General features: G+C 32.9%; 1 protein-coding gene across 1 annotated transcript in view; it reads left to right on the top strand.

Moving 5' to 3' along the window:
- LOC142358612 (protein flightless-1 homolog) overlaps window positions 1-20,579 on the top strand; it is a 172,865-nt gene that overhangs the window by 127,626 nt on the left and 24,660 nt on the right. Inside the window, exon 19 of the mRNA XM_075410058.1 lies at window positions 10,735-11,007. Within this exon, the coding sequence (XP_075266173.1) occupies window positions 10,735-11,007 (273 nt within the window). The remainder of the gene's footprint in view (window positions 1-10,734; window positions 11,008-20,579) is intronic.

Raw genomic sequence — 20,579 nt, 5'->3', positions numbered from 1 at the left:
TTCATTGCAGATAACGGGCCTAAGTACGTGAACACCAAAAAAGCAAAATAGACAAATGAAGGCAAATTTTCCTTAATCGACCACTGCTTTATTTCTAAAAATCAAATTTATAAAGCAGATATAATGGAGTCAATACTTGAAAATGATCATTTCACTATTGTTTATCAATCATCATTGGAATTAGAACGTAAACAGCAAAAGACAAAATTCTTTATGCGCGATAAAAGAAGATACTCAAGAAGTAAGTTTAACCGTGACATTGCTTTGCAAGCTGTTCACTAATGTACAAAAACATTGGAGCAAATGGAATTTTTCATAAATTCATTGAAATTTTGCAAAATGTATTAAACAATCACGCACCTTTGAAAAATATAGAAGTGAAAACAAAAAAGGAACACAAAAGATGGCTATCAAAATAACTGCGTAGTCTCATTAACGAAAAGCATCGTGTGTTCAATGAATGGGAAAAAGATCCAAAGAGATGTAAATAGAAAATTACGTGAAGCATCTGACGATTATACAAAACAATTTTTCGAGAATCTCCCAACTTCAAAAGGACAATGGAAGTTTATCAGCAACAAAATTAACTCAAATAAAAAGACAGAAAAAATTGCAAAGCTGAAAGAAGGCTATAACGTAATATCAGATGAAAAAAGCATTGCTGTTTGAATAATTGTTTTGCTCGTTTTGGACTTTACAGGGGCGGAATAATTGCTCCTAAGATGCCTTCTTTGAAAATCATCGGCTTTCGAACGAAGCGGTCAGTTGTGGTATCGTTTTTGACTGATCTTGATTCACTATACCAGCAGTACGACGGCTCAATTTAGAAAACCAAAAAGGGCAATATGTACAAAAAATTGCGAAAATTTGGGACCCAGTTAATTTCAGTAGCGGAGTTCCGCAAAGGTCTCCTTTTGTCGCTGTTCATAATTAATTTATCGGATGCATTGTCGAATTGTAAGAGTTTTGGATATGCGGAATATTTCAAGACTATTGAATCAAATCAGAGCCAACTTGCAAACGTTGCTAAAAGTATACAAAATTGGTCGATGACAGCCGCGATAAATGAACTCACTATCGAACTAACAATTATGCAGAGTGATCTAGAATTTATGCTCACCCCAAATTCCTCTTTGAGTGATAACTCCACTACGAAATGAAGAAGGGATTAATTGCACTATGCCAACTGAAAAGAAACCTTTCAACAGCTCGCGAAACAGTAAGCTAAACTCATAGGTTGGCTACGTTGTCGCGGTGCAGATCTGCTTTCAAGCCTGGCAGTCAAACAAACCAAAGATTGTAAGGTTTGAACGAGTACAAGAAATTGCAACCAAATGGAACTTATTGTAAATTTTGATTACAAAGATCGACTGGTATAACTTAAGCTGTTGCCCCTAAGCTTCTACGTTGAAATGCACAATCTCCCTCTCATTTATCTGGACAGAAATGAATACGACGTTACTGTAGAGCAACCTAGAGTCACTGAAGAGAAAACCCGACAGCATACTAGAGGTGAATTGACCATCGGAACAGATCGTTTTTTCAAAACGGACAAAAGTTTCTTCCGTCGCACAAATTAGCTCTACAATTTTGTTGTCAGTATGTAAACCGACTACGGATATCTCAACCGAGCACTCCTCCGTAAATTTACTGGGATTACTTTATCAGGAAATATGACGCGAGGGACAAATGCACCTGAAGAATTGCTTATAAATGTGACTTCTGCAACAACTGGAGTAAACTAGACGAAATTCACAAATTATTGGCCGAACTGAGTGGGGTCTGACAAACCCTTGGATGTATATCTCCAAGTCTTTGCCGACACCACCACCACCTATATCACCACCACCAAAAATTACATATTAGTATTTATGTTTCAGCTGTTTTGACCATTTTGACTCGTTTTGAGCTTTTTGAGCAGTTTTTTTTTCGATTTTTATAGAATTTGGTGAGTTTTGTGGTTGCTATTAATTATTCGAGTGGTTTTATATTTTGATGAGATTGTTTTTGAGTTTGTTTGTTTCATAGACGCCCTCATCATCGCAGCCGATTATTATAGTGGGCCTATTTCCTAAATTCAAAAAATTTGAATTGTATTGGGTTGTCTTTTTTACGAGCTGTTCAAACATATTTGAAGTCAAATCGGAGTAGTGATTTTGATCACGACGAAAGTGGAGCGAACAATAGAATGGTTTGCTGTGTGACATTTTTGTCGCTCTAAATTTAAAGAGTTACAAAATGGTGTTTGAGCATAAAGTTTGCTTTCACTCTTGTGATTTTTTGTTCACGTGCACCAACTTGCCTTTATTTGTTTTTACTGTTTGGATTTTGTGATCATTTTTAATAGCCGCACAGCAATAGCTGGGGCTATTATTGGCCTTCTCTTGGTTTTTTTAAAACTCAAAGAATTTGAATTGTATTGGGGCGCTGTCTTTTTTTTTAAGATCTGTTCACACATTTTCATGATTTTTGAAGTCAAATTAGAGTAGTGATTTTGGTCACGCCGAAACAGGAAATGGAGCGAAAAAGCGAGTGGTTTTGCGGCGTGAATTTTTTTCGCTCTAATTTTAAAGTAGAGTGAGAAAACGGTGTTTGAACAAAAATTCGCTTTATCGGTGGTGGTTTTTTGTTCAATGGGGCGATTTCACTTTGATTTTTATCGTTTTTTCGATTTTTGTGATGGGATTTTTTTTTCTAAAAAGTTCACAGCTTTCCCAATCCATTCACAGCTCATTGTGGACCTAGTTTTTTGTTAGAATCAAAATTACATATCTCACTAGTGGTTTTTTGTTCTCACTAGCAGCATTTTGACATTGATTTTGTTTTTTTTATTTTTTTTGCATCTGATTTTTTTTTAGAAATTGTTTTTCCCAATTCACTCATTGTCCGTTCTAGGTCTAGTTGTTTGTTAAGTCAATGAAAATTCTTTGAATTGTACGTCAGGACTTGTCCTGCTATGCTTTTTTATTTCGTCGTCATGATTTTTGTTACGAACATATGACGTCAAAGCCACTTTTTGTTCATTCGTTCATGCATATACAACTGAATTGCATGTGACGTCATTTTTCGCTCTTAGTGGAGTGAGTTTTTTGTTCATGCGCGTGATTAAATTTTTGGTCACACTTGACTTACCTCACTCTCAAAAATGACTTCCTCGCTTTGAAATTGACTTTTATTTACTTTAAGAGATAAGTTCAAATGGGTGTGTTACTCTAAATGAAGGTTATTTGAGATCAGCTAATAGAGACAGCAATAACTTATACAGATTTTTAATCAAAATATAACAGATCCGCCTTCAATGAAAAGACGAATTGTTTTGGTCTGTCTTTTTTACTGTCTTCATAGACTGCCGATCTACGAATCTATTGCGGCTATTTTCTGGCAATCTGCCAGCTATGTTTTAAAATCTTTTCTTCAATCCATTGATAGCTCAATTTGGGTCTAGTTGTTTATTTAGTCATCGACCTTTGAATTGTAGGTCAAGACTTGTCCTACTATGTTTTTACTTTGTCGAATAAAAGCTAGTTTCGCTTTACCTTAGTTTACAGATGGTTCAGCATTTTACGTCAAAATTGTTTTACTTCTCTAGGCTAGTTTCACTCTTCTCTCATTCTGCTCGGAATTGGTTATAAGCAGCAGTTGCTCAGCAAGGCAAACCAACAGATTCAGTATAGGAAAACTAAATGAAAAAGAATACATGAAAAACCCATTAAGCCCAGTTTTATTGTACTGTTTCTTGCACATTGTTCTTGTAGGTATTATTTACTACCTCTAATGCTTATGGGTATACATACTAGTCCTTGTACGGTCTCCACTAAGAAACAGGAGTATGTTCAGCTACAAATTGACATGAAAATTTTAAAACGGACAACTATCCTTTTTTTCTGTTCGTTTTAATGCAATCGTGGTTATGAGAATCATTAGCCACTCTTTCTCGGCAATGTGCGGGGTAATTTAAAGATAATGCCGCAATTTAATCAAATTTTGTTTTGTTTTTTAAGGATTTTTGTCTAATTCTTTTGATTGATTGCATGTTTTTCTGGATCAATTCTTATTTATGATTTGTTCTTCAGTTGTCGTTATGCTGAAATTAAGATTGAAGTGCCATGGCAATTTTTCACTGAATTGAAGTACACGAGTCTTCATTTTGTTCCGAGTATTTGGTGTTAAAGATAATGGTAATAACTCTGATATATTTTACACTTTCATTCTAACTGAACCTCCAGGTTATATGATAGTTAATACACAACAAATGTTTGATATCAAAATGTTACAAAAGATATAATAGAATATATTGAATTTTGTTTTAGTGATGATTATGGTTGGCCAATTGATTTTGATGGTGTTATATTAAGTTTTAATTTACATATTGTGTAACAAAGTTTTATCTGATCATAAAATTATTTGTAATTTAATAAAAACTGGTCTCTGACGTTTTTACATATCTACAAAGTGGATTCCGCCTGATATACTGTATGATAGTTAATATACCAGTGAATGTTTTAGTTTATTTTATTGTAAAATTTATATTTAGTGTGATATTAGTTTTTCGTTTAATATTATAGTGAGATGTTGGTTTTGGTTAACAATAATGCTTTGATTAATTTTGTGGTTTTGGTTGATATGAATGCTTCGGTTAATATGAGTGTTTTGCCTAATCTTATAGTTAAATAATTTTTTGTGCTCTTGCTAGCAGTTTTAGTTAATATTATAATAAAATAATATTTTGTGATTTTGGTGTTATTTGCTAATACGTTATTTATACAGTTCGAGTAGTGTATAGAAAATGGGATTCAATAAACTAGCTTATTCCGACTATTTATTTTGATCCAAATTTGAGAAGAACGTAAATAACAAAAAGTCCACTGTTAGGTGTTTTTTTAGGTATTTATTTTCTTAAAAAAAGGCCCTAAAAGAAGCAATTTTTCGATCAATTTATTTCACCACGCTGGAATACCCAGGCAACACTTTGGCTCAAGCTCTGGAGATATTGTTCATAGCAGTTTTGTTTATATCAGTAGCTGGGATCCTGGTTTGCATGTTCTTGCATGGTTACACGTCATATTAACAATAATTTCAATTGTCGGCAGTAGGCTTTCCTCAGGTTAAGAATCAATACCAATCTTACAATGACTTCTTTTACATCTATTGCATTGAGTATACTCGCATCATGGGTTTGTTCATTAACAATATCATTTTCAAAACAAACTTTTATATATGGAGGTCTTTCCATACCACTCTACATACCGAGATTAAATAAGAAGTTAGTTGCATTAGGTACATTCTTGTAGAAGGTCTTTCTTTCATAGCAACTAAAATTTGTAATTTTCTTTTTATTGAATCCTTTCTGTGCAATTATTCTTTACTAGGATCTATTGGAGGTACACACCATTATATATCTTTTCTATTCGGTTTCTATATTACCATCATTAGCTACTGCGCCAGCACCAGCATTAACTCTATACAATGCTCTATCATTATTTCTTTTTAGTTTAGTTTAAATCCTAAACCATATATAATCTAATTCATTTACAAGCACAAATAGATCACTCTTCTTAGTCATCATATACGTATGACCACGTTCAGCAACAGTATGATTACGTTTAAGTTGACTCTCTCTATCACTTTGGTCTCTAACAAAACCACTTTCATATTCATCATCAGTAGAAGTAAGTAATTTATACTTGAATAGATTAGGGTGACAATGATCTATATAATCAATAGTTCTACCGCCACTAGTTGCAAGTTTAGCTGAACTAAATGGTGTTAGTGTACCATAGTTAACTAACCTAATATTAGCATCACTCTTGAAAACACCACCACACCACCAGCATTATCTGATACAACTAACTCGATCTCCAGATAAGAATCGTGTATATTTAAGTGGTTCACTTCTCTATTGAGAATGATTTGTCAATACAGTTTTCTGTGTTTATAGTATTCTGATTATCTATTTTTTATTATCTTACTCTTGCGTATATCATTATTATAATCAGAAATTGTATCTATTTTAAAATTCAATTTTTTTAACACAAAGATGAATCTAAATTATTACATTGGTTAATACATGGGTTAATACTTTGGTTATTACATCCGTTGAGATATTGTCTACGAAACTGCTTAATACAATGGTTATGACAGGTACTACTAATTGGTTTAACTGTTTTATCTGTTTAACTGTTCAACAGCTTTATCTGATACAATGAACTCAATATCAAGATGAGAATCATGTATATTTAAACGGTTCTCTTCTCTATTGAGAATTAATATTAGTATTAACTGTGTTCATTCTAATATTAATTCTAACATTAGTATTAGCTGCTAGATTATTAGATTTATTTTTTGTTAATTTATGTGTATATCATTAATATAACCATAAGCTGTATCTAATTTAAAGTCCTTTTTTATGGTAAAATGTTAATTTTAAGTTATTACATTGGTTTTGATATTGCTTATTAAATTGGTTAATACATTGGTTATCACACTGGTTATTATTTAAATAATAAAAATGATGGATTACCTTATATTATGGGAACTACAAAAGATACATGATGCTTTAACTAAATCTAAAGATGAACATACACTTAACTTTAGAGTGACAAAACTAACAGAAAGAATTCATTTTATTGAACCTATGCTTAATACAACAAAATTTGGTTTAAGTAGATTATCTGTTAATAATTCAGTGTTTAATAAAATTGAGAATAATAAATTTGCTTATAGTGTAGAGAATGAATATAACTCTTTTAATGTAGATTCTTCTTGTGAAATTTCGCTTGATGATGGTACAATCATTGAATTAACACCTGGCATCTTTATTAGGATTAGCATCTTTATTAGGATTTTAGCATATCAGTTTGGTAAATATACAGCCATATTGTATAATGGGTTATAATACAATTAATATTGACTGTAATATTATATCTGGTTTTAAAGATAATGGTAACAACTCTGATATAATATACACATTCAATCGAACTGAACCACCAGGTTATATGATAGCTAATATACCAACAATTGTTTTATTAATAGCCGCGAAGCGATAGCGGCTATTATTGGGGACATCGTGCTTTTTTAAATTAAAATTTGTGTGCGTGACGTCATATCTGCTCTTAGGACAATTGCGTGACTTACCTCATTCAAAAAATGACTTCTGAACTCACTTATGGGACTTTGAATTTTATGAATATTTACTAGTCATAGATAAATAGTGTGTATTACAGTCTTTGAGTTTTTGAATTTGAATATGATTTTTGGAAAAGCTCTTAGGGATTTTTCCTTATTGAGCGTATGTGTCTCATAAAAATGACAGTCAGCATTTAACCCAAAAAGTCTAGTGGTCTATTAATGGACTGGTGGTAATCTGTCTATCTTATGTCTTAGTTGTTTCATTTCATGGAAGGCCACAAGCGTCTATGCGGCTATTTCCGGCAACCTTCCGGCTATTTTATCAAAAATGTTACAAAAGATAGAATAGAAGATGTTAACTTTGGTGCTAGAGATGAACATGGTTGGCCAATTGATTCTAATGGTAATGTATTAGGGTTTAGTTTACATATGGTGTAATAAAGTTTTAATTGATCATAAGATTTGTAATTTAATAATTTTGTGTTTTTGGTCAATATTATTGCTTTGGTTAAGATTAATGTTTTGCTTAATATATTATTTAGTAAAATAATATTAGCAGGTTTAGTTAATATTAAAATGAAAAACTATATCGAGTGATATTTGTGTTTTAGCTAATATTATTTTATTTATTATAGCTGCGAAGCTGTAAGCTGAGCGTAGCTGTATTGCGGTGCTCTTGTTTTTTTTGTTTCGTCGTCTGACGCTCTTTTTTCTTTTTACATTTGTTCACACAGCAAAGCTGAAAGTCATGTAGATTCTTCTTGTGAAATTTCGCTTGATGATGGTACAATCATTGAATTAACACCTGGCATCTTTATTAGGATTAGCATCTTTATTAGGATTTTAGCATATCAGTTTGCAGATAAGAATCGTGTATATTTAAGTGGTTCACTTCTCTATTGAGAATGATTTGTCAATACAGTTTTCTGTGTTTATAGTATTCTGATTATCTATTTTTTATTATCTTACTCTTGCGTATATCATTATTATAATCAGAAATTGTATCTATTTTAAAATTCAATTTTTTTAACACAAAGATGAATCTAAATTATTACATTGGTTAATACATGGGTTAATACTTTGGTTATTACATCCGTTGAGATATTGTCTACGAAACTGCTTAATACAATGGTTATGACAGGTACTACTAATTGGTTTAACTGTTTTATCTGTTTAACTGTTCAACAGCTTTATCTGATACAATGAACTCAATATCAAGATGAGAATCATGTATATTTAAACGGTTCTCTTCTCTATTGAGAATTAATATTAGTATTAACTGTGTTCATTCTAATATTAATTCTAACATTAGTATTAGCTGCTAGATTATTAGATTTATTTTTGTTAATTTATGTGTATATCATTAATATAACCATAAGCTGTATCTAATTTAAAGTCCTTTTTTATGGTAAAATGTTAATTTTAAGTTATTACATTGGTTTTGATATTGCTTATTAAATTGGTTAATACATTGGTTATCACACTGGTTATTATTTAAATAATAAAAATGATGGATTACCTTATATTATGGGAACTACAAAAGATACATGATGCTTTAACTAAATCTAAAGATGAACATACACTTAACTTTAGAGTGACAAAACTAACAGAAAGAATTCATTTTATTGAACCTATGCTTAATACAACAAAATTTGGTTTAAGTAGATTATCTGTTAATAATTCAGTGTTTAATAAAATTGAGAATAATAAATTTGCTTATAGTGTAGAGAATGAATATAACTCTTTTAATGTAGATTCTTCTTGTGAAATTTCGCTTGATGATGGTACAATCATTGAATTAACACCTGGCATCTTTATTAGGATTAGCATCTTTATTAGGATTTTAGCATATCAGTTTGGTAAATATACAGCCATATTGTATAATGGGTTATAATACAATTAATATTGACTGTAATATTATATCTGGTTTTAAAGATAATGGTAACAACTCTGATATAATATACACATTCAATCGAACTGAACCACCAGGTTATATGATAGCTAATATACCAACAATTGTTTTATTAATAGCCGCGAAGCGATAGCGGCTATTATTGGGAACATCGTGCTTTTTTAAATTAAAATTTGTGTGCGTGACGTCATATCTGCTCTTAGGACAATTGCGTGACTTACCTCATTCAAAAAATGACTTCTGAACTCACTTATGGGACTTTGAATTTTATGAATATTTACTAGTCATAGATAAATAGTGTGTATTACAGTCTTTGAGTTTTTGAATTTGAATATGATTTTTGGAAAAGCTCTTAGGGATTTTTCCTTATTGAGCGTATGTGTCTCATAAAAATGACAGTCAGCATTTAACCCAAAAAGTCTAGTGGTCTATTAATGGACTGGTGGTAATCTGTCTATCTTATGTCTTAGTTGTTTCATTTCATGGAAGGCCACAAGCGTCTATGCGGCTATTTCCGGCAACCTTCCGGCTATTTTATCAAAAATGTTACAAAAGATAGAATAGAAGATGTTAACTTTGGTGCTAGAGATGAACATGGTTGGCCAATTGATTCTAATGGTAATGTATTAGGGTTTAGTTTACATATGGTGTAATAAAGTTTTAATTGATCATAAGATTTGTAATTTAATAATTTTGTGTTTTTGGTCAATATTATTGCTTTGGTTAAGATTAATGTTTTGCTTAATATATTATTTAGTAAAATAATATTAGCAGGTTTAGTTAATATTAAAATGAAAAACTATATCGAGTGATATTAGTGTTTTAGCTAATATTATTTTATTTATTATAGCTGCGAAGCTGTAAGCTGAGCGTAGCTGTATTGCGGTGCTCTTGTTTTTTTTGTTTCGTCGTCTGACGCTCTTTTTTCTTTTTACATTTGTTCACACAGCAAAGCTGAAAGTCAAATTTTCTGAATGACTTCTTCCTCTCACTAACAGCGTTTGCGCGCGTGACGTTATTGCTCACTCTCTTTAGCAAAAGTTTTTTTGCGTGATTAAATTTTGATCACAAGTGAGTTACCTCACTCAATAAACTGACTTTTGCACTTTAAAACTTAAGTTTGATTTGAATTTGTTTAAGGTCAAAGGAACTCATATGTGCAGTAAAGGTCCCTAATAAGAGGCTTCTGCGGGATGAATTTTAACAAGCTTTACTAATGTATCGCTGAATGTTTTTTACCTAGCTTTTTGAGCGGCATCTTTTTTTTTTCAATTTAGATTTGTCTCTGTTTCTATCTCTGGTATGGCACTCAGGTCTATTCTTTCGCAGCTATTCCGGCAATCTGACGGCTATGTTTTTTAGAGTAGTGTATATATAGTGCTATTCAGAAAACTAGCTTCTTTTCCGAATTTGTTTTTAAGCCAAATTCGAGAAAAACATATACCAAAAAGTACAGCATTAGGTGGTTTTTTGGTATTTATTTTTCTTAAAAAGAGCCCTAGAAGGAGAAATTTTTCAAAAAATTTATTTGATTGTTTCAATAGCGCCTTCTATAAACTACTATTACCACGGCGGACTGCCCAGGCAACACTTTGGCTCAAACTCTGGAGATATTGTTCATATCAGTAGCGGTGATTCAGTTTTGCATGTGCTTGCATGATAACACGTCCTATTAACATTAATTTTAATTGTAGGCAGTAGGCTTCTGGTTCAATGGACAGAACTTTGTGAAGTTGCCGGAGAATGAGATTGGCCAGTTTTATTCTGGTGACTCGTATGTGTTGATTCTCTACTTCGTGCATCCCCCGGACGAGGACGAAGATGACGAGAGTGGGGACTCAGATGCTACCGATAATACTGCAACTGAGCAAGACCTTGCTGATGACGACGAGAGTGCCAGCCAAGTTGATGCAGCACCAAAGATGAACGGAAAATCGGGTGGCTTAGGATTTGCAAGCTATAAACATGTACGTTTCTTTCGTGCAATTAATTTAGTCAATCAGGTTAATAGCTGCGAGATTGATATTTCTCCATGAGATTGATATTTCTCTCCAATGATATTTTGAAATCTTCGAAGGACACGCACTATTATCATCTACTGAGAAAAAACTTGTGTGTTCCCAGATGTATAGGGAACACACAAGTTCTTTCATTCTGTACAGTTGCTTCTTGACCTTCATTTTTTAAACACTTTCTTATGCGTTGCTAGTTTTAAACGTTAGCACAATAGTTCTTTTTAAACAACAGATTCTGTAACATAGTTCTAATTGTGAATATCAATAATTGTAAATTACTCCTGTAAATATCCTCCTGTAATATATTCCAATCATGATGATGACTGCAGAAAAGTTTAATAGTTATTCAAAAGCGGATCTTTATAAAATTTATTGCGAACTTTATCAAAAATTAGAGGAGAAGGACAGTCTCATCGCCGAGCATGTGGTAACCGTGAGTGAATTCCTTAAAAAATCGACACAGGTAACAACTAATTCAGCTATTATAACACCAACGATTAACACGAGTGCAAAAAATGACGTTTTTATTCGAAAGTTTGAAACATTAGAGATCGAGGAGAAAACAGAAAATTTTTTAATTGGTAGTAGTATAATCAAACACCTGGCAAGAGATCGGACATTTCCTCAGGACTGCAGTATACATGCTTACCCAGGCTCGACAACAAAGGAGAAATTGCAATTATTACAGGGTTACGATCAAAAAAAGATGAAAACAGTTATTTTACAGGATGGGACCAATGCTATTCTAAAACAAAAAAGTGATCATTTAGAAACATTATTCTCAGATTACAAAGATCTTGTCTCTGCAATACAGGAAAAGTTCAGCCCAGAATCATTGGTACTGATGGAAGTGCCTCCTTTAAAAAAATTGCCGAAAAACGAACAGACAAACAACAAAATTTATGAATTCAATGAAAAACTGCGAGAGTATATTACACAAGAAAACACTGAAAAAATCAAAATACTTCCTGTGTGCAACATGTTGAGTCAAATGGCAAATTACAACGCTCTCTTTTACGATGACATACATTTTAATTTTCAGCAGGGAATTCCGTTTATTAAAAACGCAGTTTTAAGTCATTTTCTTTTAACTTCTTGTAATCTTGTTCGATTACAACCTTTGCAATATTCTCAAAGTGCATACGTGAGTAGGGCTAACACTTACAAACCATGGAGACAAACATATCGTTATACAAATGGATTTTAGCTGCAGTTTCTGTTGTTTTTAAGCTATTTTGCAACGTGTAATGATTTATAATCAGATATAACCAAAAATGGCAGGTATTCGACTCATAGTTATACTATGTGTACTACTCACATCCTCCGATAGTATTTCAGAATGTTTTTACAGTCTTCCTTATGCATCTCGAATACCTTCATTCAAAGGAATCTGTAACAGCAAACAATGTGCTTCACCATCCAAATTCAACTTTTCCTTTTTCTTGGTTGTTATATGGTATCTTCTACTAAAAAGTGGTGATATCGAAATAAACCCTGGACCAGTTCTGCCATATGCACTTATGATGAAAAAGTTAAAATTATTTGATTCCAGAATAAAAATTCTACATCAAAACGCCAGAAGTTTAGCAGGACAACATCTGCTGTTGAAAGAACTCATTCAAGACATTGGTTACAACTGCATATATGCGTTTAGTGAAACATGGTTGTCACAAAACCATCCGGAAGAATTTTGGCATATAGATAAGCAAAACTTTGACTGTTTTCGAAAAGATCGCATCCAAACAACAAAAACAAAAGGTGGTGGTATTATCATGTACATTCCAAAATTATTAAAACCTCGTCTCCGCGATGATCTCAACTGCTTTCCGGATACAATTTTTGAAAGTTTATGGGTTGAGTTGAGCATACAAAAAAAGAAATGCGTTTTGAATTTATCATACTGTCCGGAAAAAAAACTTGTTAAGATGTTTTTGGAAAAATTGGTCCTGGGAATTGATCTTGCTATGGCTGAAGGAAAATCTGTCATACTTGCTGGAGACTACAATTTAAACTATTTTGCAAAGCGCGACAGAAGTCTGCTGCAATCTGTAATTTCTCCATATGACCTTAAACCAACGAATAATGACACAGCTACAAGAATGATTAACTCTTCTTCAACACTTATCGATTATATCATAACAGACGATTTCGAAACTGGCATAGTAGCGGATACGATTTTGAAAACTGATCATTTTGCAACAATCACAGTTCTTAAATCTGTGATGCTAAAATCAAAAACAACAAAGAAAAAGTTTTTTGACAAAAAAAAATATTCAGCCATAGCATTCCAAAATTTTATTAAAAATTCAGACTGGAGACACTTTTACGGTGCAGTGACAGGAGATATGATGTTATTAGAATTTCAAAGAATTATTGAAAGAGCATTAGCACTACATGCTCCAATTAAAACCTGTTATATTAGAACAGATAAACCAAAATTCTTGCTTCAAGAAAAATGGTTATGTGAGGAAACAAAAAGACAGTTTTCAAGAATTAGCGATGATGAAACTAAAAATGATTTAATCCGTCAAAAAGAAAAACAACTTCTTTCAAGTTTTATGGAGTTAAACAGTGAAAAAGCCAGATGGAAATTCATTCAAGATCTTCGTAATAAGGAAAAGACTCAAGCAAGAATTCAATCTTTATTAGACAGTTTTGGTGATAAGATAACAAAGCCCATGGAAATCGCAAATCTTCTAAATTACAGATTTTCGACTCTAGGAGAGTTTATTGGCTTGCAACAAACAAACAACATTCCTCCTAAAACTGCTCCGAGAAAGTGTTTCAATTTCCGATATATAACAACCAAGGAAACAAATGTGCTCATAGATTCTTTGAATACAAGTAAACCAGTCGGTCCTTCAAAAATACCAGCTTGGGCAATAAAAGATGCTAAAGCAGCGCTAGCGGAACCACTATGTTATCTCATTAATCAATTCATTACAGAAGGAAAATTTCCAGAAGATCTTAAAAAAGCTTGTGTAACTCCACTCTTCAAAAAAGGGAATCCCGAAGACCCACTCAATTATAGACCTATTTCTGTCACTTCTGCTTTGTCAAAAATTTTTGAAAAGGCGTTCAGTTCACAAATCACAAGTTTCCTCGAAAGGGAGCAATTATTGTCGGCTAGTCAATTTGGTTATAGAAAACAAATTTCAACAATTGATGCTATCCTGAAATCGACAGAACAAATAAGATTAGAACTCAACAAGAAAAAAAATGTTACAGGGGCGTTTTTAGATCTTTCAAAGGCTTTTGATTCTATAAACCACAAAATACTGTTACGGAGACTAGAAAATATAGGTTTCGACGAACATGCTACCAATTTAGTAGAGAATTATTTGAGTAAAAGAACGCAAAGAGTTGTTCTGAATGGAATTGAATCGGACTGGATAAATTTGAAGAGAGGAGTTCCACAAGGTACTATTTTAGGACCTCTATTATTTAACATTTACGTCAACGATTTAGCAAAGATTGTTGAAGAGGATTGCACGGTTGTACAGTACGCAGACGACACCCTTCTTTTTACATCCGACACTGATGAAATATCGGCAAAAACAAAACTTGAACATAACATCTCAAAAATTATTGATTTTTTTGCAAAGTCCCAGTTAGTAGTGAACAAACAAAAAACAGAATATATTGTGTTCAGCACCAGGAAGAGGTTAACAAATACTGTTCTGAATGTTGACAATGAAAGAATAGCAGAATCAAATAGTGTGAAGTATCTTGGCGTAATTATAGACAGCAAACTAAAATTTGATGGAGAAGTGAAAAAGATTCTTCAGAGAATGGCTTGTGGAATAAAAATTTTGAATACACTAAGTAAAAGTTTACCACAGAAAACGAAAGTCTTATTACTTAATGCAATAGTTATAAGTCATCTACATTATTCCGCTCTAATTCTGATAGGGTTGCAAAAGTCATTACTCACAACTTTAGAAAAACAATTGAATTGGGGAATAAAATCCATTTTTAATAGGAGAAAATACGATCGGTCTACAGATCTCAAACTTCGCAACAAAATACTACCAGTTTCTTTTCTCTTGAAATATCGTTGCTCAAAATATTTTATTCGCTTACTCAGCAACGATCTTCCAGCGTATAAAATTGAACCTCTCTCTACCATGAGAATAAAACAACATGACAGGTCAAAAAAAGTAACTTTCGATATAAGAAAGAACAATAAGTTTTTAACTGATTCTTTTATTGCACAAGCCATTCCAATTTATAATAGTCTGCCTTCTAATATTAGACTGAAAACAACATCGAAAGCTTCCTTAAAAAAACAACTGAAAGAATATTTTTGGAAAGAATTTTTGAAGGACCCAAAAGTAACTGATATTAAAGATGATATTGAGAGCATTAGATTTTAATTTTAATTTTTAATCTTCACGATGTACATATAAAATTGTGAGAACATTTTATGTTCGCATTTTAGGCCATTTTTTAATAATGTAAGGTCAAATTTTTAGTTAAGTAATTTAATGATTTTATAATTTTACATAATGTTATATTCTTAACTTTACATTGCCTCTTTTACCATTTGCTTTTTATACTTATGTGTACCAGAGGAAATTAACAATGTTCTTTTTTTTATAGATTTTATTAATAACTCCGATAGCTGGCTATTATAGGCGTTCTCTTGGTTTTTTACAATCCAAAATTTATTGATTGGGATTGCATTGGGGCTCTTCTTTTTAATTCTGTTCACCCTTTTCGATTTTTTTATATCAATGAAAAGTCAAATTTAGATTAATAATTTTAGTAACGCTGAAATAGTAAAAAGTCTAAATCTCAAACCGTTTTAAAGTGGAGTGTGAACTTGATTATTGAACGATTTTTAGCCGTCAGTCTCTCAAAGGCGATTATTTAGGCGCTCTCCCGTTTTTACATAAGTCGCCACTTTCATTTTGACTTCGGATTTAACTCACTCTTTGTTTCAACTCAATGGAATTTAGAATGCATTTAGCAGCATTACGCGAATAAGTTCAAATTCAAGAAGCAAAATCAAACGATGCGGAATAATCAATAAAGGGCGGGCACCATGACTGTTTAGAAACTTGGTCCTTTAGGCTATGAAAGTTTCTTAGTGTATACTGCTGATTGCTGCTAGTATTAATCTCATTGTCCTCCAATTTAGGTGCTGAATTCACCATATCAAATCCTATGAAACTACGGACAAAATTATAACACTTTTTGACACTTAGAAAAAACTAGGCTTCTCGCGCTTTAAGTTATTAACGTTCCTTGAAATGTCCATCTAATTCGTTTTAGTATTACGCGTATGATCCTCCCACATAGAAGCTCAAATCACTATTCGCATCGTTCGGATCTAATATAACGCTAACCAAATGAAGACACTCTGTCACTAAAAAAAATTATGCTGATGACAATATTTTCGGTTTTTAAAATGTTTCAATACCAACCTCTGACAGGGGCTCAAGGGTGGATATTTTTCCCCTATTTGTCAGATACCTCTAAAATGTAACCAATGTTTAATAGCCGCCGTCAGCCTCTCAACGGCTATTATTTAAGTGATCTCCTTTTTTTAAATTCGCTTTACCTTTTGATAATGTTTTTTGTTTTACTTAAGTCACAGTTTTTACGTGTGACTTCTGACTTACTTCACTCACTGTTTCAACTGAATGGGCTTTAAATTCTTTCACGTATTGAATTACGTGATGTAGTGAATACGGCCAAAGTCAAAAGAGCAAAATCAAAACAAACGTTAAAAGCATATGAAGCCCTGTCATTAAGTCTTAATGCAGTACGTTATCAAAGTTCATTGAAGCGATTGCTAGCTGGTTTTTGTATTATGCTTAATAGCTTTTAAGTTTAGACGCTAAATTAAGCGTAATTTTAGAATGTAACCGAATATTCAGAGATTGCACTCCAATTGAAAAAAAAGGAAAAAAAAATTTGTCAATTTCTACCTCTTATTTTTAATAGCCGCCCTCATCTTCTCAGCCGGCTATTATAGCGCTCCTATTTTTTTCGTCGAACTTTTTTTCGCTTTACCTTTTTGCCGCTTTTTCGACATTTTGCGTGAAATCTTTTAGATGCCCGGTACTTGAACTAAGTTTTAGTTACTATCTATAATGCTTATTGGTATTCATACTAGACCCTGTAGCCTTTCACTGAGAGACAGTAGTATGTTCAACCACGAAATGACATCAAAATAAACCGCACTTAAAAATGTTTTGTACAAAAAGCAATTTTTGTTGATATTTTCTTTTCTTTCAATCCCAATAGAGTTATGGGAATCAGCGGCGGCTATTTTCCGGCAATCTGCCGGGTATGTTTTTTCTGTTTCAATCCCATTGTGCGGCAAGCGGGTCAACGGCGACTAATTTTCGGCAATTTGCCGGCTATGATTGGACTATTCGTAATTTCATTTATTTGAAGTCTCAATGGACAGCTATTAGTTTTTTAGCTGCGATGCTGTAAGCAGAGGAGCTATATTGCTGTGTTTGTAATTTTTATAATTCAAAGAACTCGAATTGTATTGGGGCGCTTTCTTTTTTATTGATCTGTTCTCTCATAAATTTTGAAGTCAAATTGACGTGATGAATTTTGATCACGCAGAAACAGGGAGTGAAAAAGCGAGTCGTTTTGCGGGCTGGTGGTTTTTAAAATTATAGCTGCGAAGCTCTGAGCTGATCGGGGCTATATGGCGTTGATCTTGGTTTCTGTTGCTTTGTCGTCTGACGATCTTTTTTCGTTTTTACATTTGTTCAGACAGCAAAGCTGAAAAAGTCTGACTTCTGAATGACTTTTTTCCCACTAACGGCTTTTGCGCGCGTGACGTCATTTCTCACTCTCCCAATAAGTTTTTTAAATCGTTTGAGTGATTACATTTTGATCATACGTGGCTTACCGTACTCAATAAAAGGACTTTTGCACATTAAAACTGAAGTTTAGGGTCAAAGGAGTTCAGATCTGCAGTAAAGGTCCCTAATAAAAAGGCTTCTGCGGAGTGAATTTTAGCAATCTTTAGTTACATATCGCGGAATGTTTCTTTACATAGCTTTTTGAGCGGCGTCGCTTTTTGCAAATAGGATTATCTGTTTCTCAACAATGACTTTATCACAACAATGACTTTCCTTTTTTTCAAATTGTTTTTGCTAATTTTAACAGAATGAAATTAGGTTAACATTGTATGTCACTCTACTTGAAAGTTATTTGAAGTCAGCTGATAGAAACAACACATACGATGTACCTTTTTTTTCGAAATAATTTTGATGTCTCAACAATTATTAGGGAATTATTAAATTTTCTTTGATCTTTATAATTCTTGGGGCAGCAGGACGCCTGAGCTATCTCAGCTAATTTTTGGCACTCTGCCAGTTTCGTTTCGCTTTATTGTCATCTTTGAGTATCTTTGCTTGCAAGTCCTTTGTTTTTCTAATGAGGCAATAGTGCACGTATTTTGTTGTTTTTCGTTGATAAATTATGATTTATGACCTCGACATTGTTTGATTAAAGGAGTTTTGTGCAGTTTCTGAGTTTTGCATGTGTTTGATCTTTTTGACGAAATATCTTACAGTGCGATCAATAGCAGTTGGCGATCGATGTTGTTTTAGCAAATGGTTAATGGTTGTTAAGTTTTAAATTGTTTTTAAAAGCTATTTAAGGATTTTTGTAAGAAACCTTTTTGATAGCCGCCGTCGGACTCTCAAAGGGCTATTTTTTAGGAGCTATCCTTTTTTAATTCGCTTTACCTTTTGATCACGTTTTTCGTTTTAAACAAGTCATGATTTTCATCTTTGACTTCTGACTTACCTCACTCGTTGTTTCAACTGAATGGATTCTAAATTCTGTTATGCATTGAAATGTAGTGAAAAGTGTAGTGAATAAGGTTAATATCAAGAGAGCAAAATGAAAATGACGGCATAAACTGATAAATCCCAGTCATTAAGTCATAGTGCATTAGGCTATCAAAGTTCATTAGAGCGATTGCTCTCTGATATTAGTTTTAAGCTTAATACCCTTCAGTTTAGAAGCTGAAGTGAGTATAGGTGTAGAAGGTAACTGAAACTGCACGCTGAATTAGAGCAATTTTTTAAAACTTACAAAAATTATTCGTCGATTTCAGTCTTATTTCTTTTTCTGTTTCAATCCCGATGTGCGTCTGGCGCTTCAACTGCGACAATTTTCCGGCATTCTGCCAGCTATGTTTTTGTTTGTTTGGAATTTTCCCGTTGGTTAGACTTTGAAGACTAGTGACGTATAAATTATTTGTTTAATAGCCGCACAGCGATAGCTGAGGCTATTATTGGCCTTCTCTTGGTTTTTTTTATTTCGTCGTCATGATTTTTGTTACGACCATATGACGTCACAGCCATTTTTTGTTCATTCGTTCATGCAATTTCAATTGAATTGCATGTGTGACGTAATTTTTCGCTCTTAGTTGAGCGAGTTTTTTGTTCATGCGCGTGATTAAATTTTTGGTCACACTTGACTTACCTCCCTCTCAAAAGTGACTTCCTCACTTTGAAATTGACTTTTATTTACTTTAATTCAAAGAGATAAGGTCGAATGTGTGTGTGTCACTTTAAATGAGGGTTATTTGAGATCAGCTAATAGAGGCAGCAATAACTTATACAGATATTTAATCAAAATATACCAGATCAGCCTTCAATGAAAAGACAAATTTTTTTGGTCTGTCTTTTTTTACTGTTTTTTTTAGACTGCCGATCTACAAATCTATTGCGGCTATTTTCTGGCAATCTGCCAGCTATGTTTATCTTTGTACATCATTTATTTGACAATAAGGAGTCTTTTAGATTTGTCTTTTTGGCTCATGTCAATTTTGTTATTTAATGTGATTTATGAATAATTTCGTCCGCTCTCGAGGAAAAATGTCATCCTCTTTAATTAGTTCCAATAAAGATGTCATAGTAAATTTATTGCTTTTTAATAGCCGCCGTCAGCCTCTCAACGGCTATTTTTTAGGCGCTCTCCTTTTTTACAATTAATACGGTTAATGTCAAGAGAGCAAAATGAAAATAACGGCCGAAACCGATAAAGCCCTGTCATAGTGCATTAGGCTATCAAAGTTCATTAGAGTGATTGCTAGCTGATATTAGTTTTACGCATAATACCTTTCAGTTTAGAAGCTGAAGTGAGTATAGGTGTAGAAGGTAACTGAAACTGCACGCTGAATTAGAGCAATTTTTTGAAACTTACGAAAATTATTCGTCGATTTCAGTCTTATTTCTTTTTCTGTTTCAATCCCGATGTGCGTCTGGCGCTTCAACTGCGACTATTTTCCGGCATTTTACCAGCTATGTTTTTGTTTGTTTTCAATTTTCCCGTTGGTTAGACTTGAAAGACTAGTGACGTATAAATTATTTGTTTGTCTTTGTATATCATCATTTAGTTGAAAATAAGGAGTCTTTTGGATTTGTCTTTTTGGCTTATGCCAATTTTGTTATTTAATGTAATTTATGAAAATTATTTCGTCCGCTCTCGATCCTCTTTAATTAGTTCCAACAAAGATGTCATAGTAAATTTATTGG

The sequence above is a fragment of the Convolutriloba macropyga genome, chromosome 2, assembly GCF_964194025.1.
Source record: "Convolutriloba macropyga chromosome 2, txConMacr16.3, whole genome shotgun sequence".
Lineage (NCBI taxonomy): Eukaryota > Metazoa > Xenacoelomorpha > Acoela > Convolutidae > Convolutriloba > Convolutriloba macropyga.
The sequence above is the reverse complement of the archived record's forward strand: the minus strand, read 5'-3'. Positions and strand labels throughout refer to the sequence as shown.